Consider the following 27,369-nt stretch of genomic DNA (forward strand, 5'->3'; position numbering starts at 1 on the left):
TCTTTATGCTTTACTTCTGTAGTGATTATTTGGATTTAATTTAAAACTTTATTTTAATTTTTTTTAGCATAAACACTGATGGAAATCTGCTAAACAAAGCAATAGTGTCTCACAATGAACACGGACTTGCTATTAAAACTTCTCTGCCCTTGAAACTCACATTCATTGAAACAGCATTGAACCCCACATTCAAAGAAAATGCATCTGGCCAGTGGCAGATGGAATTTCCCTTTGGGCTGTTTTCAAATCATAGGCCCCTTCCATACATATTTAGGACCATGCAAACTTACATGTGTTCTTTAATTCACCTTCCTGATTGTATTAAATTATATTCCTTGTAAAATAGAGCACACTTGTTAGTGTTTTAAATGTATTGTTTTGACCATTTTCCAGTAAGCATTGAAGCAAAATGTATGAACCAATAATCACAAAACTGCCCAATTCAGAACATTTTCATCATAAAAGTGTACTCAAACTTCTGTCATTACAATCCATCAATATCAGTAAATATGTGCAATCTCTGCAGAAGAAAAGTCATCTAAATTCCATATTAAAGTATTCTGTAACTTGAGGTTGCTGTTATCAAACAACTTTTATATTTCATTTTCATCTACAAGTAAAGTACCTATTGCCCTTGAAGAGTAAATTGCCTGTTACATTAAAAAAATAAGCTTAGTAGTATTGCAATTGGGAATGGATGGCAAACTGATAACAGGTTCATAGTTACTAGGTATCTCATCCAAAGGAGGGCAGTCTTAGTTCTGCAGCATCCACCCCCTTTAAAGTACAACACAATACAGTGTCAGCAATCCATCTACATACTGTGGGAGTAGAACCGACAGCCTTCTGCATCGAAATCAAGTATATACTACCTGTAGTGTTACTAACAATGCAAACAGACTTGGCTTAACCAACACTAACCTTCTCTTCCCCTGAAGCTGTCTCAGCTCCTTGTAAAGTCCACTTGGCACTCAACTATATATTTCTCAACTTTGCAGCACAAGAAATCTGGAAAAAGCCAAAATGTATTGGGGGGGGGGGATAAAGGCCCAAAACCAGGGACATATTTCAAACATTGCTCGTATAATCTTAGAAAGTTGTTAGAATAAAATGTTTTGTGTTAACATGAGTTTTCTGAAAGATATGAAGGCTGAAACTTAAATGGCTATTATTTATTGAATTCCTTTCTCACTGATTTTGCCAGAAAACCACACATTTTAAGAGGAACATACCAAATGTTATGAGCCAAACATTCCAGACATTCTGTGAAAATCTGGACAGTTGAGAGCTATGGACTGTACTCCTTGAATCACAAGAAAGTGGTGGTATGTGTAGAGAATTCAGGCTCTTGCTTCTTGTACCCAAGGTACAGTGTTTGAGCCTGAGTAACACTAATCACCAGCTATACCCAAGTGGGGCATTTTGCACAGACGCACACACCCCTACCCCTTATTTTACTAGAAGCAGCAAACTGAATTCCCTTACACAGCAAATGTGAATTCAGCACACGTAAATTCCCCTTAGTTTGTGTTACTTGAAGCAACATACACAGCAAACCTTAAATGAAGAAGCAGCAAATATCCGTGAATTGAACAGTTGTAAATTCCCCATAGTTGGTGAAGAAGCAATTTCAGATAGCACGGGTGGACAGGAAGAACACAATGTCTCTGCATGGCCAACACACTCACAGATGTGATGTGACTGGACCAGCTACAGGACTGTTCTTAAAGAATGTCCCTGAAAAATAGTTTTGTGTAAAGTAAATGACAGTCCCAAAACTGTCGCCCGTGGTGGACCGCTCCTCTGACCCCCTCCCCCAACCACGCCACTGGTTGTTGGTGTCCAAGGTACTGAGAATTTGCTTGGCGGGGGGTGTTGCTGCACATCTTTTCATGTCTGTGACAGACACTTAATGAAGTAAGCAGCTTTTACTGTCTAAGGCAAAAACTTGCTTGGGAACTTGCAAGGGGGGGATTTGCCTACCACTCTGAGTTACTTAGTGGTGTGGACTGCTTTTGTGGTTTTAGGTAGTGTGGACTTGTTTTTGCAGGGGTGGCTATCATGGTAATGAGAAGTTGATTGTGACTGGATTCCTATCCACCAAAGTAATGTGAACTTCTTGGCATGTACTTTGAATGGCCTCTTAAGTTCTGTACTGTGTAAAATGTTGCACATATGGTTTATTTTATCATAAAATAATTATAAAGAATGATTGTTCATAGAGTAATTCTATGTTGATAGGAAGTGGTTCCACCCTTTGATTTTTTTTTTGGTATTCTTTTAGCTAACTTTCCTCCTAAGTCTTTTTTTCTGTGTGTTCAGTATTCTAGGTGGTGATTCATTATCAAAAACATTGTGTAGATGGTTCCAGAAACTGCTATGTAATCATCTTCATTGTTTTATGTCAGTTTCTCTCACATGTATTTAACAGATGCTGTAGATTACAGAAGTGAAAGGTCTGGTATCTTCTCTTGATTTTCTTTCTTGTTCTGTCAGTTTTCCAAACAAGCCAAAATCGACAGATCCCTCCACAGCTATGATGAACTCCTTGCTCGGCAGCAACCTCTCGGAGCTGGATCGTCTTTTGTTGGAGTTGAATGCTGCTCAACACAGCACGCCCAGCAGCCTTATTACAGGTACATGATTGGCATACAGTACTTAGAGCTCCCATCTCACATGCTCACAAATGGTTTGCATTGTCAAGAAAAGTCTCCACTTGGCTTTTGCAATATATATGTACTGGGTTTCACTTTGGAGTGAGTAACTTGATACAACTGTGTATGTATATGGTGCATAACCCTTGAACTTTGCAGAAGTTATTTTACACACACAGTGGGAGGATTTGCTTGTAGCTCACCAGAAACATGCCTAAATGCCAGAGACCTCACAAACACAAGCACACTACACATAGTACTTCCTCTGCAGAACACAATACATATAATAGCTCACACACCAGTGTCTCATCTGTCAAGTCCTTAATGCAGAACACAAAACCAAACATATTAGTCATAGATAATTCCATTGTGAGGCACACAGATGTCCCTCACCCGGCTGGATAAGGAAATGGCCATGGTCAGCTTGTGAACGACTTGAGATATAACCTCTCCGGACTATGTGAAGAGAGACATGAGTGAGCTCTTAGACTGTGTCTCAGGCAGGTATGTCCTTAGCCTTAAGCAGCATTTTACTTTCACCTAGGATGATGCCTGAGTACAAACAGAAAATGATTGACTTCAATAATTGGCTTAGTTTCTGGTATCATTTTAAGTGCATCCAGTATCTGTCAGCTTGGGATGACATGGTCGACAAACCTTATTGCTTTGCTAGAGATGGTCTTCATCTGTCACTCCTGGGATTTTGGCTACTGGTAAAGGCTCTTGCCACCTCCATAGTGCCTTTTTTAGGCATTGTCTCAAGGACGAAGTTCCCGACATAAAAACTCCAGCTAGAAGGCTTAACATGAAACTGCACTCACTGGAAGCAGTCCTCACCTTGGAAGACACAGACATTTGTGCAGTCATGGCTGTGGAGAGCACCCCAGCCTTACCGGGTTACACCTCCTTCCACATGTTGAGACCACAAACTGTAGCATGAAAACTAAGAGAGGCTGTGTATCCATATTCATTAAAGATAAATACACCTGCCGATTGATTCAACAGTATGATTCCTTGGAGATACTTCAGGTGCAATTAAATGTTGGTAGGACACTTATTCAAGTCAATGATAACTACAGGACCCCCTCCATGAACCAGGATAACCACTCTGCCTATTTGGATCTACTTGAGTCTATCAAGATGCATCTGAACACCATGGTCTTGTGCGACTTCAACTACCCATTCATTGACTGGGTAAATTACTCATGCTCAAACTCATTTGCCCAAATGTTCCTCAACTTTAACTCCAATGCCCTGGACCAGCTGGTTGACACCCCCACAAGGGGTGCCAACATCCTGGATCTGGTGTTTACCAATATGAGGGACCATTGTAGCACCCCTGCTGTGAGATCTGGTGAGAATCTAACCACAAATCAGTGTCATTTGAAGTAACTCTCACACCTGACCCCCCCCCCCCCCCCAGCAGCAACTAATTAAAAAACTTCTCCAAAGCAGATTATAACCTTTTAGGGGACGGTATAAGTCACTTCACTGCACCTCCCCCCTCAGATGGAACTGGCAGCTATGCAGAGTTCTTCAGCAATGCTTTATAGAAATACCAGTACAACTGCATTGACTCAGCCATACCTGATAGGACCAAAACAGGCTTCTGAAGGAAGAGCAAACCTGTCTGGTGGACAACTGCCATTAACAGACTTTACAGTAAGAGGAATAAATTGCTGTCTAAGAGTAAGAGGGAGCGAGCCCTAAACTGGAAACACTCCCTCCTCAGCTTAAACAAGCAAATAAGACTTCTTGTGAAGTTTTTCAAAGCAAACTATGAATCCAAATTAGCTTTTTCAACTAAGGACAACCATAAAGTATTCTTTAGTTACATCCGTAACCAAAATAGAAAGGCCCAGATTTCTCCTGAACTGATAGTTAGTGATGCTACATATACTGAGCCTGTGAACATAGCTAACCTGTTGGCTGACAGGTTCTGTGAAAACTTCACTCCCCTGTCCCCATCACACATACTGTATGACATCCCTCCCTTGTATCTCTAAAGAGCAGGTTGTAAACACTCTCTCCAAGGCCAAAAACACAGCATTTCTGGGACCTGATAACATCCCAGGTTACGTCCATGGGCTCCAACAAGAATTAGCAACACCATTGGGTACTCTTCAGTCATAGTCTAAGCACTGGCTTCATCTTCACTGAATGGAAAACTGCCACCATTATTCCCATGCATAAAGGTGGTGCTTCCACTGACCGTGGCAACTATAGACCTATTAGCCTGACTAGCCTCATCTGCAAGGCCATGGAACGAATCGTCATAGACCTTGCCAGCAAAGATGTAGGTAATCTCCAAACACTTTGACCCTTCTCAGTTTGACTTTGTCAGAGGGAACTCATGCCTGTTAAACCTGGTAGATTTTGGGTGGGTTTCCTCCAGGTTCTCCGGTTTTCTCCCACATTCTAGGGACTTGCATCTAGAGCATTTCTCCCCATTCCTCTACTGAAAATGGGCTCTGTGGAGCTTAGTTGGACTTTCATGGTCAACAAATGTTAAATAAATAAAATAAATTATAGCCTTGTACTTCCAGGGTGCCTTCATTGGCTTTCAATGATGTCTTAGTAACTGCACAAGTATCAACACTTTCCAGGTTGAGGGGTGCTTTCAAGGAGTAGAACTTGTTGAGACTCCTAGCACTGAGCAGTAATACCTGTAGTTTATCTTGCATACACTTCACTATGTTGGAAGAGTTATCAGATTGGTATTGCCTAAAAAAAGGCACTTTATTGGGTGGATGGTGTTTTAGCCAATATCGGAAAGCATAGTGGGATAGGTGTAGACCATCCCTGACAAAGCAGCATGGCCTGTTGGTCATGCCCTCCTGAGCTAACAAATATTGGACCCCTTAGAATGACACCAGTAATGTCCTTCATCTGTTTTTATTGTGGTATCATCCGTGGAGAAGGTAGAATTCTGTTCAATGCTAGGTTCATATCTGCTTGGGGGCCACAGTCTAAAAGCTGTGTCATGTCTCTCTCCATATAGTCCAGGGAGGTGCTTTAACACCCAAATTGACTATGATAGAGTCTTACTGGTATTTGTAGTTCAATGTTCCATTGTCCTGAGTGCTTGTGTGATCTGGCAGAGCCTTGCCCCTGACAGGGATCTGCCCATGATCATCTCCTTGCTTGGCTTAGTGAGGGGGTATCAGTGTGTCGCACAGGCTCCATTGACCAGTGTATTGGGTTGTGCGTCAGTTTGCCTTAAGGACTTAGAGGATGATACTTTGCGAGATGTGACTGTGTGCGCCTTGGGGGGGTGTTGACATTGTCTAGAGTTTGTGAGGTTGCTGAGGGCAGAGTATGGGAGGCCTTTGAGTTTTGGGGAGACAGCACTTAAGACCTCATCATATGTTACTTTGTCAGTAGCACACCACCTACTAAGGATCAGACAATCTGGAGATATCAGTGTCTCTCTGTGAAAGCTTTGCTTCCAAAAATATAGTGTAATTACATCTGGCACATACTGTGCTAGTCTGTTTAAGAATAAGCTGGTTGTCAGTATACATTGTTTTAAGATGCTCAATTCCACAAGGCTGTCTAAAGAGGCAGTAGGAAAATGCACATTGATGGCTGTGGATCCTCTCTTGTGCTCTGAGAAGTGGTACAGTCAAGGTTTGGAGCTAGGCTGGGAGGAGAGGTCTAGGATTGATCTAAAACACTCTTGTTAATGCTTCAGTGGGCAAACTAGCTTCTCTACACTCAGCTAGACACTTGACAAAATATCAGAAGAAGTTTGTGGGCAGTTACAACTCCAACTGCTTACTTTTACAGAGGACACTGCAAACCACCACTGCACAGCTCAGCAGAGGTAATGGGATATGAGTTGGAGAGAAATCCAATCAGTAAACAGTAAAAATGCAGTACAAGTGTAGATATAAGGTTCAAATCCTGCAGCAATTCACAGTTCTGTCTCTGCAAGACTAAGGTTCCCAGACTAAGTAAAATGCAAACAGAAAAATTGAACCCAGGGCTGATGTAGTTCAACAGCTGATAAAATTATGGCTTTGCTATACTACAGTGCCTCCTTTGTTAATCAGGATACAAGAGAAAAGTTAGAGACTGAGCAATGTGCCTTGGGACCGGAACCAGAATGTGAATTATTAGTGGTCTGCAAATTGACCAATAACATCTTTTGTTCTAGATAAACTGAGTACTTTGTATGATTCTACATTCATTTATAAATATAAACACAACACAGAGAAAGCATAATTGTAGTGAGAATTATATTCCTTGCATATTCCTACAGCAACCAAAAGAGATGGTATAATTCCTCCTTCACACAAAGGAAGGGCATTGCTCTGTTGAGGCAAAACTTTACATAGGACTGATTGAGATAGATACTGAAATTTATACTAAGCCCATTGCTGGACAGAGGAAACAGGTGCTGACTTTGAGGGAACATTGACAAAATTCTTGGCTAGGCTTAAAAGGGACTCCGGGCCAATAGCCTAGTATCATCCTATGAACCTAAGACTGTTACCAAGGCCCTGTCCGAGGGGAAATCTTGTACATACAGCCTACCTAGACTTACTTTTTACAGTATCTACCACACCGGCATCATTGACAAACACTCTCAGCTAGGTATCAACCCTAGTATCGTTAGATGGGTCACTTACTGGCTTACTGATAGAACACACATCGTCAAAACAGGGGAATCCACCTCCAACAGCAGACCTGTAACTAGTGATGTTTTACAGGGATCAGTCCTGGAACCTCTACTGTTTGGAATCTATTTCTCTGAAGTACAAGGAAAAACTAAAGGTCTGTGGCTGATAGTTTGCTGATGACTGCAAATTGGGAGCGGTCTTAGAATCTCCAAATGATGTCAGCATCCTACAAGAGGGTTCTACACAAACAAATGATTGGTACCAAAGTCATGGCCTTACACTCGGTGCAAAATAATGTATTATCATCCTTTTTGGTAAGAGCGATGTTACTGCTAACTACCATATCAGTAGCAACCCTCTAAGTACACACTCCGTGGTGAGAGATCTGGGCACACAGGTTGACAATAACCTTACCTTTGATCACCATGTCTCCACAGTGGTAAGAAGAGCATTTTGCATCTCATAAGTAAGGACGTTGCCTCCAGAAAAAAAGTTATAAACCTCCTGTGCTCTTCCCTCATCAAGCCAGTAATTGAGTATAACATCCCTTTTGGTATGTACCTTTCCAGGCACCTGCAGCAGTTGGAGAGACCAGAAAGGTTCCTCGCAAAGAGAATTCAAGGTCTTCAGCATCGGTCCTGTGTGGATTGTCTAAAATCACTGTCACTTTAATCTGTTTCATATGGGACTACTCGGAGGCAATCTCTGCCTTGCATAAAAGACCATCTCTGACCTTACTTTATTGATGTTCTTCGTGTTTCACTGTTGCAGTCATTACATTTGGGTAATCCTACTGGCAGGTTGCCCTCAGCCGGCCTGAATTCCAAAGTCTTGGTTCCTGCGTTGGCTGCTGTCACACCCCTTCCCTGACATCAGGTCATCAGGGGTATAAAAGAAGTAGCCCATGCCATTTTCTTAAGTCTTTCTTGCCGCGCGGTGCCGGAAGCAGAAGCAGTTCGCAAGTGCTGGTTGGCCGACTCCTGAGTTTTTCGTGTTTGAGTTTCAGATCTGAAGTCTTCAGTAAAGCTAAGTACCCCATTGGGGAAACTTTTTTCTTGCTCCAGACCGATGTCAGAAAAAGTTAATAATTGTATTTCTTGTGGTAAGCAAATACCTCATAAGGATTTTCATTCTTACTGGATTCCTTGCCTAGGCCCTAATCACAATGTTACTGGTTGTCGGTTTTGTGCTAGATTTAACCAACGCACTATTAAGCGTCGGTATGATTTTGCTTTAAACTTTTTTGGATGCCAGTTTAATTATCCTGAAATGTCGTCGAATAGCCATCCGACTACCGGAGTTTACAAAAAACGCAAAGAAAAGGATAGAGAAAAACAACCAAGGCCCAAAACCGACAACGAAGCTTCTCCTAAGCCGTTCTCCGGTTTTCAGTGAGGTGCTTTTGCAGCCCCTGACACCCGCTACTTTAGAGTCGCAGGCCGCTACCGACTCCCACGTGGAGTTAGCCATGCCGCTGGATACTCAAAGTATTGGAGACTCGGACGCAAATTCCTCAGATGGGTCTGGAGCCGCTGTGCAGGTACCGGCTTCTGAGGGTGTATTCAGACCTAAACATCTTTACATTTAAAGCAACTTCAGCTTCAAAGACAAAGGCTAAAGCACCTTCTAAAGCTAAGAAACAAACTCAAGAGCCACATGGACAGGCCTCTATGCCCAAAAACAGATGCTCAAGATGGCCGAAGACTTGATTACCTTGATCAGGGGTTCTCATCCCCCTCCTGATAAGACGCCTTGGCAAGACACTGACTATGAATCTTCTGATCAGATTTCTGTTTCTTCTGATTCCTCTTCTGATCAGGAATGTTCTCTTCCCCCCTGAGGATTCTGATGCTGAAGAATCTATTCCTTCAGCATCTCCTCCTGAGGACTATTCCTTTGGGGAAACCTTGCATACCATGAGGGAGAGCATTTCCACTGGGAGAGCCAAGATTTTTCAGAATCTAAAAAGAGGCTCAGTGATTTTCTTTTATTACCTCAGCACAGGCCTCTAGCCATTCCACCTGTGTTGGAAATTGTAGATTGTGTTTTCGGAGTCTAGTCTGACACCTGACTCCTTACCCCCAGCCCCTGTTAAGCCTGACAGATATTAGTGTTCCTGACTCTCACAAATGTCTTTTTAAACCCCTGCTGCTGACCTGGAAACTATTTCACAGGGTCCAAAGGGAGTTAAGGCTTCCATGGCAAAAAAACCCAACCCCCTCTGACAGAGATTCAAGGGCACTGGATAGATGGGGAAAAAAGGTTTACACATCTGCAACTTTGGCTGTAAGGGCCTTAAACTGTCAATTTCATATGCTTAAGTATCAGTAATATGTCATGGGATTGCTTAAACAGGTTTTGATTCTTTGGAGGCCTCCTGCAGGGCCGCAGCTACGGGTTCTGAAATTAGGAGGCATGCTTGGTTAAAGGAACAAAATCTAAATGATCATGTTAAATTACTAGATGCACCTTTACAGCATGATACTTTGTTTGGTGTCAAGGCAGAAGAGGTGTTAAAGAAAATGGAGGACAAAGCTAAATCAATGCAAACTGTCAAAGATTTTTTACAATTACAGCCACCTAGGTTTAGTAGACACTGGCCTACAAAAAATTGGTCCTTTCCTGTGTCAGGCAGACCCAGATGCCCTAGGGGTAGATCCCAGGCGTAAGGTTCTTACAGACCCAAGCAGTGGGGTGCTTCTACCTCCAAAGCTGGAGACGATAGATCACAAACATACAGAAAACGGCCTCAATGACTTCCCCCTGCCTGCACCAAGCACTTATCTTCTGGCAGCACCCTTAGGGGGAAAATTAGCACTTTTTGCTCAAAATTGGCACATCATAACCCAGGACAAGTGGGTTCTTAACATAGTGTCACAAGACTACAAGTTCATTTCCATACTCTGCCAAAGGCAAATGGCTGGCCAGATCTGCCAGAAAATCAATGGGCAGAGGCACGAAAATAAGTCTCATCCCTCATGGACATGGGGGCCATGCAACAAGTACCAGAGCTAGAGCAGGGACAAGGTTTTTACTCAAGACTGTTCTTGGTACCCAGAAAGTACAAGGCATGGAGGCCGATACTGGACCTATCTATTCTGAACACTTTCCTGGATATTCCAAAATTCAAAATGTTGACCTTGCAACAGCTTCTGCCCATGCTGGGCAAGAATGCTTGGCTTGTGACTTTGGACCTAAAAGAGGCATACTTGCATGTTCCAATCAGACAGCCATGCAGAAGATACCCCAGATTCAAGGCAGGTTCAATGCATTACCAATTATCTGCACTGCCCTTTGGCTTATCTACTGTGCCCAGGGTCTTTACAAAGTGCCTGGCACCAGTAATTGCATTCTGCAGACAGAGGAATACAAATATACCCTTACTTGGACAACTGTCTTATTCAAGCAGAGAACAAGGACATTCTTCAACATCTGGCATTCGTGAAAAGACTTCTAACATGTCTAGGGTACACAGTCAACAAAAATAAATCATAACTAGTACCCTCACAAGAGATTACATTCCTAGGTGCAAGCTTGAATACAACTGCCCAGACGGCTTATCTCACGCCAGACAAACAAAGGCAACTGACTACCTATTTCAAAATGTTGGCAACAAAGACCCAGTTATCTGCAAGAAAAATTCTGCAGGCTTTGGGCTTCATGGCATCCTGCATCCTACTAATTCCATATGCAAGACTGCATATGAGGAAACTTCAGTGGTACCTGAAAAGTGTTTGGACTCAACATTCACACAGCCTGCAAGAAGTCATTACTCTCATCCCCTGCCTGCAACAGGAGTTTCGATGGTGGGCAAAGGCTTGTCACCAGAACAAGGAACAACCATTCACATTACCTCCAGCCAGGCAGACACTAACAACGGATGCATCAGACTATGCCTGGGGAGCCCACATGGCAGGAAGAGGCATTCAGGGCACATGGTCCTCAAACCAAATGCATCTGCATATCAATAAAAAAAGAGATGTTAGCAGTGCATAATGCCCTGACATCCTTCAAGGACCAACTTCATCTGGGACAACTACTGATAAAGACAGGCAACACCACGGTCATTTGGTATATAAACGAGCAGGGGGGCACACATTCTTACCCTCTTTGCAGACTAGCCATGACCTTGTGGGACACAATACATCTGTAGGCACAATTCCTGCCAGGAAAGGAAAATACTTGAACTAAGCAGAAACCTCATGGATCCCCACGAGTGGAAACTGGATCCACAAGTCTTCAGCATGATAACAAGGAAATGGGGATGCTCGGACTTGGATCTATTTGGCTCCCCTCACAACTACCAACTAAAAAGATTCTGCACAAGGACTTATCACAGACAAGCATGGAAAGTGGACGCCCTATCTTTCAGCTGGAAAAACTTATCAGTATATGCCTTTCATCCACTGCCTCTACTCCCCAAGGTGCTCCTAAAGGTCAGACAGGAGAAGCCAAAGATGATACTGATTGCCCCAGACTGGCCACGCCAGTACTGGTATCCAATACTAAGGAACTTGTCTCTATACCCAGCTTGGCCCTTACCTCAAATACCTCGACTACTGTCCCAGCAAAACAATCAGATCATGCACAGCCAACTCAGGACATTAAACTTGGCAGCATGGCGGATAATGTAGTCATACAAAAGACACCTCTCAGTAAAGCTGTGATGGATGTCATTCTGGAAGCCAGAAGGCCAAGCACTAGGAAGTCTTATGCTGGAAAATGGAAGCGATTCTGTGCCTGGAACCAGGCACAAGGAACCGATACAGCGGTACCAAATATTCCTCAGATTTTTCAGTACTTAACTGAGATGCTGGACAAAGGCCTATCTTTTTCATCAGTTAAAATTCATGCCTCTGCCATTTCAGCACATTACAATACAGAACCACCACTTTTTTCTCATCCTTTATTAAGGCAGTACCTCAGAGGAGCCAAAAATTTAAGGCCTCCAAGGAGACTACCAATACCTGCATATGGGGCCTCATCTGTGTCTTGGAAAAACTCACGCTACCTCCTTTTGAGCCAGTGGCTACTGCTGACATGAAGTTATTATCTTAAAAAAACAGCGCTGCTCTTAACAATTAATTCTGCAGGGTGAGTTTCAGAGCTGCAGGTGCTCATGGCTGTGGAACCTTTCATCATTTTTCATCCAGACAGTCTCCCTGAGGACAAACCCAACATTTATGCCTAAAGTAGTGTCCAGTGTGGCACTTAACCAAGCCATCCATCTGCCTACCTTTTACCCAAATCCATAGAACAAGGGGGAGAGAATTTTGCATTCTTTGGACATACACAGACAGCTTAGATTCTACTTGGACAGACCCAAAGCTTTCAGGAAGACAGAGCAATTACTAGTGACATATGCTGCAGGATCACAAGGAAAGCCTATCTCAAAGCAGACTGTTTCAAAGTGGTTAGGACGCTGCATTCGTTTCTGCTACTTACACCATGGCAAGCCAGTGCCTAAGGGAATTAGGCCTCATTCCACCAGAGCTGCAGCCACCTCAGCAGCCTTTCTCAGGGGAGTACCAACCAGAGACATTGTAGAGGTGTCTACTTGAAGTTCAGTGCACACCTTTACAAAGCACTATCATCTGTCACTGTACTCTAAATCCAGGGCAGACTTTGCCACTGCAGATCTGCAGGGCCTCTTAGCCACTCTTACTGCTGTCTAGTACCAGCCCCCCCCCAACCATAGCTTTGTCATTCTACCCAAATGTAATGACTGCAAAAGTGAAACACGAAGAGCATAGTACAGTTGTGTACACTTACCATAAATGTAGATGTTCGAGTGTATTCACTGTTGCAGTCCAGGTTACCCACCCACCTTCCCCCTTTTTTCTACTGAATATTACCTTTCCTTCTATGATTTATGCTACCTGTGTGGTGTATTTGCTTATAGATGAAGGTAAAATTTATATTGGTGTATTTATATAAAGTTTGGCTACCCTTTTAGGGGCACCTGACATCTGGGGCAAGAAAAACTGAAGAAAATGGTGTCGGCTAATTCTTTTATACCCCTGACAACCTGACGTTTGAGAAGGGGTGACATCAGCCGATGCAACCTGACGTTTGAGAAGGGGTGACATCAGCCGATGCAGGACCCAAGACTTTGGAATTCAGGCCAGCTGAGGGCAACCTGCCAGCAGGATTACCCAAATGTAATGACTGAAACAGTGAATACACTCGAACATCTACATTTATGGTAAGTGTACACAACTGTACTTTAATGCTGCATGTCCGTATGTCAGGTGGTACACTGTTTACTTGCTCTAAAGACCTTAACCTGGTGTGTGACATAAATAGAACCTGCTGGAAGGACAGATTTATCTCCCAGTGGTTACCACACCTTTGGAACAAACTACCAATTCATGTCAGAGCACCTCACTGGCCCTCTTCAAATGCAGTTTGACTGATTGGATTCGTAACCATAATTTCACCCTGGCGGTTCCATCTTTGTCCCTCTTGGACAGGGGCAATAAGTGCTAATCATGGAAGTAAGGGCCCTAGGACCATTAGCCTAGTAACTTCTATGATTCTGTAGCAAGTCTTGAAATTTTTAGTTGTAAATGCTTTATTTGAAAATGGTGTAAGTGTAAAGGTTATATACAGTTTGCACAGATATTTGCTGATTCCTTTTATAGGTTCATAGGTTGGTACTAGGCTATCGGCTTTAAGGCCTGTTCAAGCCTAGCCATAACAATTCCCTGGATATTTCTTCCCACAATATTTACTTCTCTGGACCCCTGTCTAGTAGGGCAACTGACATGATCCCCGGAGTGAATTTCTTATCTCCCATCCAATCATCAAGGTTCCTTTTGAAGAGGTCCAATGAGACGCTCTGTTTGACATGTATGGGTAGTCTATTCCAGAGTATGGGGAGTCTCTGGGTCAGGAACCTATTCCTCCAGCATGTTTTGTTCATTGTGATGACAAGGTTAAGATCCCTGGATTGTGTGGCTCTGAGGGATTGGGAGTTCTTTAAGTGGAGTATGTCCAACAGCTCAGAGTTTGACATGGCCTTGTATGTTAAGCAGAGTTCGCCTCTGAGTAGACAGTATGCCACAGAGTATAGCTGGAGTTTTTTTTAGATGGTCAGCGTATGGCATCTGCTTTAGGCCTGTGATTCTTTTAGTGAGGTATTTCTGTGGCCTTTCCAGCTGTTGCAGATGTCTTGTGAGGTACATACCAAACTGGGCATTATACTCTATAATGGGTCTAATGAGGGATGAGTACAGTGGGACAATGACCTCCTTTTTTCTGGATGAAAAGCCCTTAGTGATGAGGTGTGCCACATAGAAGGATTTCCTGACTGTTGTGGCGATGTGGTTTTCAAAAGTGAGACCACTGTCCATCTGTGTCCCTAAGTCTCTCATCACACTTTCAATGTTTAGTATACTGTCACCTATGTGGTAATTCATGGGTACATGTTTTTTTCCAAAGGGGATAACTATACATTTCTTGGCATTAAGCTTGAGCCCATGGCACTGGCACCAGGCATCTGTTTCTGTAAGGCCGATGTCCTTCAAGAATGCAGCTGCAGTCATAACATATGGGTTGTCCTGCCTCAGGCAGCCCTCGGTCGGCCGGATTCCAAAGTCTGGGTCTGGCGTCGGCTGGTGTCGCCTCCTCTCCGACGTCAGAACGGCTGGAGTATAAAGGCATCGGCCGACACCATCTTCTTCAGTCTTTCTTGCCACGCGGTGCCCGAAGCAGAAGCAGTTCGCAAGTGCCGGTCGGTCAGCTCCTGTGTTTTCAGTACCGAAGTCATCTAAAAGCTAAGTACCTCGTTGGGGAACATTTTTTCATGCCTCAGCCGATGTCAGAACAAATTGAGAAAGTTAATAATTGTTTGTCTTGTGGTAAACAAATACCTCATAAGGACTTCCATTCTTACTGCCTTCCTTGCCTGGGCCCAGACCACGACGTCTCGGCCTGTGCTGCCTGTGCGTGCTTTAATAAGCGCACTCTCAGGCGCCGGGCAGAATTTGCCGAAGACTTTTTCGGCTAATTTTTCACGTATATCATGCCGTCGGATCAACCGACAACTCAATCTTCCAAAAAACGCAAGGACCGGGACCGACATCCTCGGCCCGCGCCCCCCACCGATGCAACTCCTAAACCCTCCACTAGTGTTTCGGTCCCTTCGGAAGCGGTAATTCAACCGCTCCAGGCCGACGACACAGCGTTAACATGTCCTTCGGTTCCGGAGACCACTCCGGTGCCGGTTGTTGATTTTCCTCCGGAAACCGAAGTTCTGGATCTACCCGACACCATTCCTGTAGATAAGGTTACTCCTGCACGTGGGGCTGCTAGACCTCCTGTTTCTATGTCCATCAAGGCCTTTGCACGTGCTAAGGCCACCAGCCAGGCTATGGCCCATCCTAAACCTGCTGCCCAGGCCCCTTCTTCTGATAAACATATCATGTCTCTTGCTGCAGATCTTATTTCTCTTATCAGGGGGTCTCAGCCTCACCCAGACAGAGGTTCTCAGCCACCTGCAGAGAAAAGGCCCAGAACTGAGCAGACTGACAACCTCTCTTCAGATTAAGCCTCTGGGGATTCTGAGCTTTCAGATACCCAAGAAGAATCCTTCCAGGCCTATAAGGATTCGGATGCTGAGGAATCAATTCCCTCTGCCTCTCCTCCAGAGGATTTCTCATTTGGTGAAGTCCTAAACTCTATGAGGGAACATTTTAAATGGCAGGGTCAGGAATTCTCTGATTCCAGGAAAAGACTACGAACCTTCCTTAAGCTTCCCCAGCACAGACCTTTAGCTATTCATCCAGTTATGGATGTTTTGGATGATGGTTTCTCCGACTCCAGTGCTAACCCTGATTCTCTCCCACCTGCTCCTGTCAAGCCAGACAGATATTATAGGGTCCCTGACGCTCACAAACATCTCTTTAAGGCCCACTCTGTGGATCTAGAAACTATTTCACAGGGCCCCAAGGGAGTGGCTACCTCCACTGCCAAGAATCCACTGCCAGCGGATAGGGAAGCTAGGTCCCTGGAGAGATGGGGTAAAAAAGTTTATACCTCTTTCACCCTAGCCATGAGGTCACTTAATTGCCTTTTTCATATGTTTCAGTAACAGGATTTTTTACTGGATGATTTACAGAAAAAAATTGCCTCTCCTGAGCCTATTGATAGAAAGGCATTGCAGGATTTAATACATAACACTCAGCAGGTTAACAATCATTTTCTTCAGTGTGGTTATGATGCATTGGAGGCTTCATGTAGGGCAGCTATGACTGGGGCTGTGATACGTAGACATGCTTGGTTAAAAGATCAGCCACTGCCAGACCATGTTAAAGTAAAGTTGCTTGATGCACCTCTGGAGAAACAGAAGCTTTTTGGTGTTAATGCACAAGATGTGTTGAAGTCCATTGAGGAAAAAGCTAAGTCAGTACAGACAGTAAAAGATTTCCTCCAGGTTCAGCCACCCAGATTCAGCAGAAACTGGCTTTCAAAGAATGGTCCTTCCCAGACTCTGTCAAATTTCAAAGGGGAAAAAGCAGGCGTGCCCGAGGTAGAGGGCAATACCGAGGCTCTTACAGGGGCCGCCAATGGCAACCTCCAAGTCAAAGAAGTGGCGCAGGCAGCCCAGCTGCACCACAAGGACAATCACAATGACTTGACTTTCATACCGCCTACAAAGGCTCAAAAAGAACCACCTTTGGGCGGAAAATTATCCTTCTCAAAAAACTGGCATATCTTAACCAAGGACAACTGGATTCTGGATTTAATAGACGAGGGTTACAGATTCCACTTCCATACTTTACCAATAAGACAAGGCATGCCAAACCTGCCACATCATCAAAGGGCAGAGGCACTCATTCAAGTTTCAAAGCTGTTAAGTATAAAAGCAATAGAAAAGGTTCCCCCTCAAGATCAAGGCCAGGGATTTTATTCAAGACTGTTCCTTGTTCCAAGAAAAGAAAACAAATGGAGGCCTATACTGGACTTGTCTACTCTAAATACTTTTCTCATTGTGCCAAAGTTCAAAATGCTGACTTTGCAGCAACTCCTTCCCATGCTGGGCAATGGGTCTTGGCTGGTCACTCTGGACCTCAAGGAGGCATACCTGCATGTCCCAATCAGACAAAGCTGCAGAAGATACCTCAGATTTCTTGCAGGGACAGAGCATTATCAATTCTCAGCATTGCCGTTTGGCTTATCTACTGTGCCCAGAGTGTTCACGAAATGCCTGGCATCAGTAGTGGCTCACTGCAGACTCCAGGGGATTCAAATATACCTCTACTTGGACGACTGCCTCATACAAGCAGACAACAAACAAACCTTAATGGCAAACTTGGACTATGTCATTCAATTACTGCAGGCCTTGGGATACACAGTCAACATTCAGAAATCAAGACTACTGCCATCCCAGCAGATTATTTTCCTAGGAGCCAAACTGGACACAGAAACACAAATGGCCTACCTCACAGAGGAAAAACAACAGCAGTTACCAGAGTACTTCAAAGGCCTAGCAAAGCTCTCCCAGCTGACTGCAAGGAAAATCCTGCAGGCCCTGGGGTTCATGGCATCTTGCATTCTTCTGGTACCCTTGGCAAGACTTCATATGAGAAAGCTGCAATGGTACTTAAAAAGCTTATGGTCCCAACACAGACAAAACCTAGAGGGCGTAATCCTACTCATTCCATGTCTGCAAAAAGAATTTTTGTGGTGGGCTCAAGCAAGTCAGTTAAACAAAGGCATGTCTTTCAACAGACCTCAAGCAGGCCAAATGATTACAACAGACGCCTCAGATTATGGATGGGGGGCGCACATGGAGGGCAGATGTATTCAAGGTCAATGGACACCAAGGGAAAGACATCTGCACATAAACCAAAAAGAAATGTTGGCAGTGATGCATGCAATACAGACTTTCGAAAAATCACTACAAGGACATTTGCTAATAAGGACAGACAATACCACGGTCATGTGGTATATAAACAAGCAGGGAGGCACTCATTCTTATCCCCTCTGCAGACTAACAATGATTCTCTGGGAAAAATCCCTGAGTCTGAAGATACATTTGCAATCCCAGTTTGTGCCAGGCAAGGACAATGTGCTGGCGGACAAGCTGAGCAGAAATTTCTTGGATCCACACGAATGGATGCTGCATCCTCACATTTTCTCACAAATAACAAAGACATGGGGAAGGCCGGACATAGATCTCTTTGCTTCTCACATGAATCATCACCTGGAAAAGTTCTGTACAAGGACCCACCATTCTCTAGCCTGGAAAACGGATGCTCTCTCCTTCAGCTGGAATTCCCTAAAAATGTATGCATTCCCTCCTCTGCCACTGCTGACCAAGGTGATACTGAAGATCAAAGCAGAACAACCAACAGGCATTTTGATAGCTCCAGACTGGCCAAGGCAGCACTGGTACCCATTGCTGTTGAGCATAACTCGGACCAAACCGTGGCCTCTGCCCCTATGGCCTCTGCTTCTAACACAACACATTTACAGGACTGTTCATCAAAGCCTGACAACATTACATCTGACAGCCTGGAGGTTACCATAGCTCCTTCCACTATCTCTCTTTCCAAAACAGTTCAAGAGATCTTACTGGAAGCACGCAGACCTTCCACCAGAAAAACCTATTCGGCCAAGTGGAAGAGATTCAGCATCTGGAATGCCAACAGGGGTCAGGATACAACAGTACTGAGTATACCTCAGGTATTGGAATACTTGGCAGAAATGTTTCATACAGGTCTCTCATATTCTTCCATAAAGATTCATGCCTCAGCAATCTCAGCAAAATACAATTGTGACCCACCAGTGTTTTCACATCCTTTGCTAAGACAGTTCCTAAGAGGGATAAAGAATATCAAACCTCCCAGAAAACAGCCAGTACCTGCATGGGACCTCAATTTCGTTTTGGAAAAACTAACTCTTCCTCCCTTTGAGCCAGCAGCAACTTCAGAAATGCAATTTCTATCGTGGAAAACCATTTTTCTATTGGCAGTCACATCAGCAAGAAGAGTCTCAGAGATACAGGCACTCATGGCAGTACCTCCTTTCCTCATTTTTCATCAGGACAGAGTCTCTCTAAGAACCAGTCCTTCATTCATGCCAAAAGTAATTTCCAGGGTGTCTCTAAATCAAGCTATACACCTGCCTACTTTCTTCCCCAATCCTCAAAACAAGGGGGAAAAACTACTGCATACTTTGGACATTCACAGGCAACTACGGTACTACTTGGACAGAACTAAGGCCACCAGGAAGTCTGACCAACTGTGTTTGTAGCCTATGCTGCTGGAGCACAAGGGAAAGCAATCTCCAAGCAAACAATTTCAAAATGGATTGGACACTGCATCAGATTCTGCTATTCTTTCCATGGAAAGGGTGTGCCAGCCAATATTAGGCCACATTCCAGCAGAGCTATAGCCACATCCACAGCTTTCCTAAGAGGAGTGGCTACAAAGGACATTCTAGAGGCTGCTACATGGAGCTCCGTGCATACATTTACCAAGCACTACAACCTGCCTTTATACTCCAGATCCCAAGCAGGCTTTGCTTCGGCAGTCCTGCAGGGCATTTTAGCTACACCATCCCTTTCTTAGTTCCATCCACCCCCAGCTTGGCTATGGTATTCAACCTATATGTTATGACTGCAGTTGCATTCTTGAAGGACATAGTACAGTTTTGTACCTACCATAAATGTAGATGTCAGATAGATATGCAACTGCAGTCGGATTTTCCCACCCTCCTACCCCTCTGCAACCTTCTTTATGGGTCCACTACCCCTATTTCTTTTAGCTAGGGGTATCTCCTATGGTGTATCTGTTTATTACTGTTGTGCATGTTTGGAAATGTTTATCCATTCACCAAATTTAGCCTTCCTAGGAGGGTACCTGGCATCTGGGGCAAGAAACACTGAAGAAGATGGTGTCGGCCGATGCCTTTATACTCCAGCTGTTCTGACGTCGGAGAGGAGGCGACACCAGCCGACGCCGGACCCAGACTTTGGAATCCGGCCGACTGAGGGCTGCCTGAGGCAGGACAACCCATATGTTATGACTGCAGTTGCATATCTATCGGACATCTACATTTATGGTAGGTACAAAACTGTACTTTTTGTAGAATATCCACATAATTTGGGGATTCAATAATGATTCCCAGTTTGCAGTCATCTGCGAACTTTGTTAGCCAGAGTCCCTTAGTGTTGGCCTGTACTTCAGAGAAGTAGATGCCAAACAAGAGTGGTCTCAGGACTGAACCCTAAGGTGCTCCACTTGTCACTTGTCTGGAGCTGGATTTGGAGTCTGCTACTTTTACAGTCTGGGTTCTGTTTGCTTGAGATATGCTGATTTCTGCTGCTTGAGATGTGCTGGAGTGTGTGCCACAAGTAGTGCACTGAAAGTAGTGCAGTTTGGCTAGTATGGATTGTGAGAATGCTGTGTAGCCCAGCACCTGTTTGATAGAGCAGTAGGCTTTTCATTGAGAACCCCTTTTAACTGTTATGCCAAGAGAGTTGCACATGACCTGCACCAGCTTATAAAAGGACAGTTTTCCCACCTGCCCAAGTCTTTCTACCTGCTGAAAGTTTGTTGTATTATGATGGCTCAAATTTGTGGGGCATAACTCTTGAACTTTACTGAAGTTACTTCACTAACATTTTTTGCAAAATATTTTTTGTCAGTTTTTAGAAATTATTTGTAGATCGTAATGTTCTTGTCAAAGGATACATAGTCACTGTTATAATGCATTTCTGCTTAGACTACAGCCCTGTTAAGGTTGCATGCTTTAGGGTGCTGAACTAAGAAATGATCAGGAGGCACAGGAAGGCCTTTAATAACCATGGCAGAACAGGTGGCTTGTGGTTTTCAGTAATGGGAAAGCCAGTTGCATGCCCTGTTTGTAAAGCATGCAGCTTAAGTGGCCATTGAATGTCCCAGTGGTCTTAGTTCGAGTAACAGCTTGATGGTAAATGTTAGCTGAAACATAGCAAGCCTTCCTGTGTTTATTTTGTTCAGTTCTCCTTCTGTTAGCTCTCATTTCTGCAGTGTTTGCTGAGAAGTCTGTGACTTTTGTAAATGGGGAGCTCCGTTTTTTATTAGTTTAACATTCAGAGTTTTAAGGGGTTCTGTACCCATTTCCTTGGTCAGTCATGTATGTGGGGTGGGGGGCCTTATATTAGATATTGTTTCTCTTCTGGTTCGCACTTAGATGTTTTCACATCCAACAGAAGCTCCAAACTTCCCACTTTTTACCCATTTTAGCCAGCATCCGTAAGTTTTCAGCTTGATCCATTGTCCTGCTTTCCTGGATAAAGAAGATGATGTATACTTTCCTTTTTTTTCCATCTTCTCCAAAAAGTTTTTATGAGAACTCTTGTGTGGTCAGGCTCATGTGGATGATTTATCCCTTAGTAGTTATAATCCCAGTTAGGTGTTTTCATGTAGGAGGAACTTGCATGTTCAGAACAGAGTTTCTTTTTAGAAAACACCCATACTGTGGATTTTTTTAGTCCTTATTTAGACAAATGGAAGCTGCCCTTTGGGTTCAGAAAAGTAGCTTCTCCCTTTCACCTCTCAAATGGATTTTGCCTTTGTCTGCAACCTTCCTGAGCTTTGAGGTATGTTGCTGTAAAGGTTAATCTCCATCATTTCATTTCTTTAAATCATTGGACAACTGTGGCACATCTTTTTATGTGTTCTTATTCTTCAGAAGCCTTATGTTAGGGCTTCATATCCTTGGATGGAATTTTGAGGTAAATATTTAGAATATTTGACATCTTCGAGATCCTTTCATAAGCTGTGAGAGTCTTGTCCTTTCTTGAAAATGCCTGTCTTGATTTGCCATTATTTCTGCTCAGATGTTTTGAACTTCAGAATCTTGGTGTCAGAAGTTCGTTGTATCCTTCTTGTCTGATTTTCTTATTTAATGTTTTATCAGGAGAAGCTGCCAAAAGTGCATTTACTAGAAAATAGGAGGGAAAATCTATACAAAACATGCAGTAGTTGATCTGAATTTTGTAAAGAAGATAAAAGAACTCGAGATGGGATCTTTAAAAATGGGAAGGAGTAAATTTCATAGAAAGAAATGGAATGTGAATCTGGGCATTTTGAGGCAATGTTACATTTGCCTCATGTACACAGACAATCCTCTCCTCCTTCCACCAAACACTAATACATGCGAGAGATGCAATTATACAGCCAAACTGGAGGCTAAGCTCTCTCAACCCAAGACTGGACCAGGCAGTCAAGAGGAGAAGGCAATTACTTGCATCACACCACCAGTTTCACATAGACCTATGAAACCAGCACAGGCAAAAAGCACACATAAATACACAAAAACATAATTGAAGGTTCTAAATAAAAATCTGCAAAAGCAACAGAGACCTCCAAAGCAGACATCCAAGCAACTTCCACCCCCAACACAAACCATGAAACACATACTCCACATAATCACTCAGGTCACTCCAGAACAAGTACAGATATGACTCTGTCATTGTCCATGTTGGTGTGAATGACCTGAGCCGTACCTCCCTGGACTACATGAGAGACATGGAGGAGCTCTCTGATCACGTAGCCCAGGCTGGTATGACCCTGAGTAGCATCCTGCCCCTCACCAAGAATGGTACCATGGTATAGAGAAAAAATTATCAATTTCAACAATTGGCTAAGCTTCTGGTGTCATTCAAAGGGGATCCAGTGTCTGTCAGCCTGGTATGACATGCTCGACAAGCCAGGCTGCTTAGAGATGGCTTGCACCTGTCACCCTTAGGCTTTCGAATACTGGCCAAGGCTCTTGCCACCCCCATAGTGTCTTTTTTAGGAAAGGCTCAAAAGACAAACCCACCGCCGTAAATAGCACAAGTAACAAAAAACTGAGGGTAATGCTGCTCAGTGCCAGAAGTCTAAACCTCAAAATGCATGCACTCGAGGCACTCCTCAGTATGGAGAAAATCGATATATGTGCAGTAACAGAAACCTGGTTTAAGGCTCCAGAGAGCACCCCAGCACTACCAGGCTACAACTCATACCATACATTTCGGCCACAAAACCCGGACCAAAATACAAAAGGCGGGGGAGTATACATATTCATCAAGGATACCCACACCTCCAGGTTAGAGGCACAGCACAATGCTTCAGAGATCATCCACGTGCAACTAACAAGCAAAACTGCTATTCAAATTACATCTTACTACAGATCACCCACCATGTCCCAGGACCCCCACTCTGCATTCCTGGAAACACTGGGAAACCTAAAGGTCCTACCAAATACCCTGATATTGGGTGATTTCAATTACCGAAACATTAACTGGGAGAACTACTCAAGTACGAACTCCCTTGCCCAACATTTCCTAGAATTTATGAGCTCAAATGCCCTGGATCAACTAGTCAACACCCCAACCAGAGGTGACGACATATTGGACCTGGTCATCACCAACATGGGCGACCGGTGTTCCACACCAGAGGTCAGCCCCTCGCTAGTTAGATCTGACCATAAACTAATCACTCTGGATATCCACATTCCGCCACCACCCCCGGTCAAAGAAACCACAGTGAAAAACTTTTCAAAAGCAAACTTCACGTTACTTAAGACCAAGGTGGGAAGTTTCAAAGCCCCCATGCTAAAGGATAACTTTGTCCAAGCTGCAAAAATCCTTTACTAATGCACTCTACGGGCATCTACAAGAATGCATGGATCGTGCTATCCCAAACAAAACCAAGACTCACTCCTCCAAGAAAAGGAAACCTGTCTGGTGGACCCCTGCCATAAACAAGCTGTACAATAGAAGGAGGAAACTAGTACAGAAAAGAGTAAAATCCCAAGAAGGGAAGACATCCCTGATCAGTATCTGCAAGAAACTACATTCCCTCATAAAATCATCCATGGCTAGCTTCAAAAGAAAAATTGCCATGGACTTCAAAGATAACCACAAGGCATTCTTTAGCTATGTCAAGAATCCAAGTGACAATTCTCAGATCTGCTCGGAGTTAGTGCAGAATGGCACAAAATACACTGAACCAACTGATATAGCCAACATCCTGGCAGACAGGTTCAGTGCAAACTTCACTCCCCTCTCACCACCAAAAGGGCCCATAACTATACCAGAAAAATGTAGTGCTCCTGAAGTTACAGACACTCAGGTTAAAACAACCCTCTCCAAAGCCAAAAACACAGCATCAATGGGACTGGACGGTGTCCCAGGCTGCGTCCTACATGAGCTCAAAGATGAACTAACCCCTCACCTAAACACAATGTTTAAACTCAGCCTTTCCACAGGCTATGTGCCCACAGAGTGGCGCACAGCAACGGTTATTCCACTCCACAAAGGTGGAGCCACAACTGACCCCAGGAACTATTGCCCTATAAGTCTGACTAGCTTGGTCTGCAAAGCTATGGAGCGCATCATCATGGATCTCATTAACAGAGACATTGGAAACCTCCATACACTGGACCCTACCCAGTTCGGCTTTAAGGGGAGATCATGCCTCCTGAACCTGGTGGACTTCTTTGAGACAGTTACCAAGGCTATAGACGAGGGAAAGGTCATCCACACAGCCTACCTAGACCTCGCAAAGGCCTTCGACACCATTCCCTACTCAGGTATTATAGACAAGCTCACCAGCCTGAACATAAATCCCTACATCATGAGATGGGTTGCCAACTAAATCACGGACAGAACCCACATGGTAAGAGTGGTGGGAGCTAGGTCTGACTCTAAACCGGTTACAAGTGGCGTTCCCCAGGGCTCAGTCCTAGGACCCTTCCTGTTCGGCATATACTTGTCAGAGGTACAGGGAAGCACAGGAGGACTATGGCTGACCAAGTTCACAGATGACTGCAAACTAGGGGCTATAATTGACTCTCCGGCTGACACAGACATCCTCCAAAAGGGTCTCACTGAGACAGATACCTGGTGTCAAAACCATGGCCTCAAGCTAAATGCCAAAAAGTGCATAGTCATCCCCTTTGGAAAAAACAAAGTACCCACAAACTACCACATAGGTAGTAGCCCCCTAAATACGGAAGGCGTAATAAGGGATCTGGGGACCCAAGTAGATAGTAACCTCTCCTTTGATAATCACATTGCCAAAGTGGTTAGAAAATCCTTCTCTGTGGCCCATCTAATTACAAAAGGGTTTGCATCCAGATCAAAAGAAGTCATTGGGCCCCTCTACACATCACTCGTCAGACCCATCATAGAGTACAATGCCTCATTTGGGATGTACCTTACAAGACACCTGCAACAACTGGAAAGACCACAGAAGTTCCTCACCAAGAAGATAACTGGCCTCAAGCAAATGCCCTATGCAGCTCGACTGAAGAAACTCCAGCTGTACTCAGTTGCATACCACCTACTCAGAGGTGATCTCTGCCTGACATGCAAGGCCATGTCCAACCCAGAATTGATGGACATGCTCCACCTAAAGAAAACCATATCCCCTCATGCCACAAGCTCCAGGGATCTAAACCACACCACAACAATAAATAGGACATGCTGGAGGGATAGATTCCTGTCCCAGAGACTTCCCATGCTCTGGAACAAGATTCCAATGTACATTAGGCAAAGCTCTTCACTGACAAGTGGATGGGAACCAGAAAGTTTACCCCAGGGATCACTTCAATGGCTGCTGGACAGAGGCACAGGGAACTAATCTAAGGGGTCGGCGAAAGCCAACACATTCCGGCTAGGCTTATAAATGCCTTTTGGCAGATAGACTAGTACCTACCTATGAACCTATGTAAGGGAACAATGCATGCTTAATAATGCTCAGGAGAAGGAGTTTAGGAGATGGTAAGAATTTATGTAATGTGGGAGTGAATGAAAATTGTTAAAAGAAAAACGTATGTATACTGCATGAGAATGCCAGTGGAAACTTGTTGCAATTTTTTTGTTTGTGCATGTAAGTTACTATTATTTTAAAATGTGATGATTTAATAAAGCTGTTTAAAAATTATCAGGGGAGAGCTGAGCACTGTGTGATAGTAAACAAGCTTAATAAAACACTAAGTGCGTTCACCCGAAGGCTTCATCGGAATAATCACAAACTGTCAGCATTCAGTTAAATGACATCACCAAGTCATTAATAGATCATCAATCAATTCAGTAATAAAACAAATTAAGTAATTAAACAGTTAATTGTAAGTTAAAAAGTTAGTACAATTAAAAATATTAAAACCAACATTAACAATAAGATTAAAAATGTTAAAAAATATTACAAATATTGCAGCCCACGTTACATTGAAAACAGTGTGCTTAGCAATTACATCAAATAAAAAAATAAGTCAGTGTTTTGTATGGTATATTAATTGGCAAAAATATTTTATTAAAACTTTACTATCAAGCAGTCTGTTCTGTTTTTTTGTTTTAGTTTATTTGGTGTACACTGCAAGGAGTCCATAATGCTAGTGCTCAGCTCTCCCCCTGCTGCTATTAGGGTTGCCAACTGTCCAGAATGAAGGGACACTGTCACTGACATTGAAGAACACAAAAATATGATGTTATATAGTCCAATCTCACCTTCATTCTTACCCGTGGGTTAGGAGCCGAACCTCGGCTCTGACTCTGCCATACTCTAGCTCGAAGTCTTCAATTGGCTCATGAATAAGAGGTATCCCATCATGCAACAGGTCTATTCCCCAGATGTCGTTTGCCGCTAGTTACGCTCAGACATGGTCTCGCATTTGGCCATGGCTAAGTATACTGTTTATAACATTTTTATAAACTGTTGATTTGTTGTTGTTCAAAAAAAACTATTGTCATAGCTCTGTGTGTGTGGTAGTGGTGATTTACTGCCTTTGTTTGTTTCTCTTGCTGTTTTTTGTGGCCTTGTCTTGGCCGTTTTGGTATCCCGTTCGTTTCTTTCCCCACTGGGTTAGGCCTGTTTAAATTAGTGGACCTGGTCCTCCCCATTGTTTCTGTGTGATCTTTGGTTTGGCGCTCCATTCTGTTAGCATTAGTGTTGTTGTGTCTGGCTAGTGGTGCTATCCTGCCTTTGTTTCCCTGGGCTAGGCCTGTTTAAATTAGAGGACCTAGTCCTCCCTGATGTTCTTTGTGTTTCACTGTTGCAGTCATTACATTTGGGTAATCTGCTGGCAAGTTACCCTCAGTCGGACTG

General features: G+C 43.7%; 1 protein-coding gene across 3 annotated transcripts in view; it reads left to right on the top strand.

Annotated features, from left to right (window-relative positions):
- The window catches only part of PXN (paxillin), a 1,651,517-nt gene that overhangs the window by 492,756 nt on the left and 1,131,392 nt on the right, over positions 1 to 27,369 (top strand). For all 3 annotated transcript variants that reach the window (XM_044068586.1, XM_044068585.1, XM_044068584.1), the window contains exon 4: positions 2,497 to 2,636. In XM_044068586.1, the coding sequence (XP_043924521.1) occupies positions 2,497 to 2,636 (140 nt within the window). The remainder of the gene's footprint in view (positions 1 to 2,496; positions 2,637 to 27,369) is intronic.

This window comes from Protopterus annectens, chromosome 4.part0 (genome assembly GCF_019279795.1).
Source record: "Protopterus annectens isolate FY-2018-M chromosome 4.part0, PAN1.0, whole genome shotgun sequence".
Classification (NCBI taxonomy): Eukaryota; Metazoa; Chordata; order Ceratodontiformes; family Protopteridae; genus Protopterus; species Protopterus annectens.